Consider the following 473-nt stretch of genomic DNA (forward strand, 5'->3'; position numbering starts at 1 on the left):
ACCGAGATCCGCAGGCCCCGCACTGCCGCCATGGCTCCGCCAGGCCCGCCCGCCGCCCGGCCAGCGAGACGGCACCGCCGCGGCACAGAGCGTCGCCACCCAGAACCACCACCGAGACCGTCAGGGCGGATAGAACGCCACCCGGAAGCGAGAGGTGGTTGGGAGGGGGACCAACATGCTCAGACCATAGAGACGTGGGGAAAGAGCGGCGCCGCCAGTCCTCCAGCGCTACGGAGAGCGAGAGGGATGCGCCGCCATTTTCCCCGCGCAGCGCCGGGGCCGCCTCACCGGGGGGCGGTACCAGGTGTGCGTGAGAGAGACCTGGGTGGAACCGGGACGGGGGGGGCAGCTCCAGACCTCGTTATAGCAGGCTCTGCTTCCTGCAACGATTTTTTAAACAGCGATCTGAATTCTTTAAATGTTCATTCCCCCGCTCCATACTATAGGAAGATCCCACCGGAATTTTACACCTC

At 64.9% G+C, this 473-nt stretch overlaps 1 protein-coding gene across 1 annotated transcript in view; it reads right to left on the reverse strand.

The window, feature by feature from the left end:
• LOC104286604 (chromosome unknown open reading frame, human C17orf85) overlaps positions 1–32 on the reverse strand; it is a 16,693-nt gene extending 16,661 nt beyond the window's left edge. The window contains exon 1 of the mRNA XM_009885216.1: positions 3–32. Coding sequence (XP_009883518.1) covers positions 3–32 — 30 coding nt within the window. The remainder of the gene's footprint in view (positions 1–2) is intronic.
• Positions 33–473: the final 441 nt, after the last annotated feature.

This window comes from Charadrius vociferus, unplaced genomic scaffold (genome assembly GCF_000708025.1).
Source record: "Charadrius vociferus isolate BGI_N301 unplaced genomic scaffold, ASM70802v2 scaffold54, whole genome shotgun sequence".
Taxonomy (NCBI): domain Eukaryota; kingdom Metazoa; phylum Chordata; class Aves; order Charadriiformes; family Charadriidae; genus Charadrius; species Charadrius vociferus.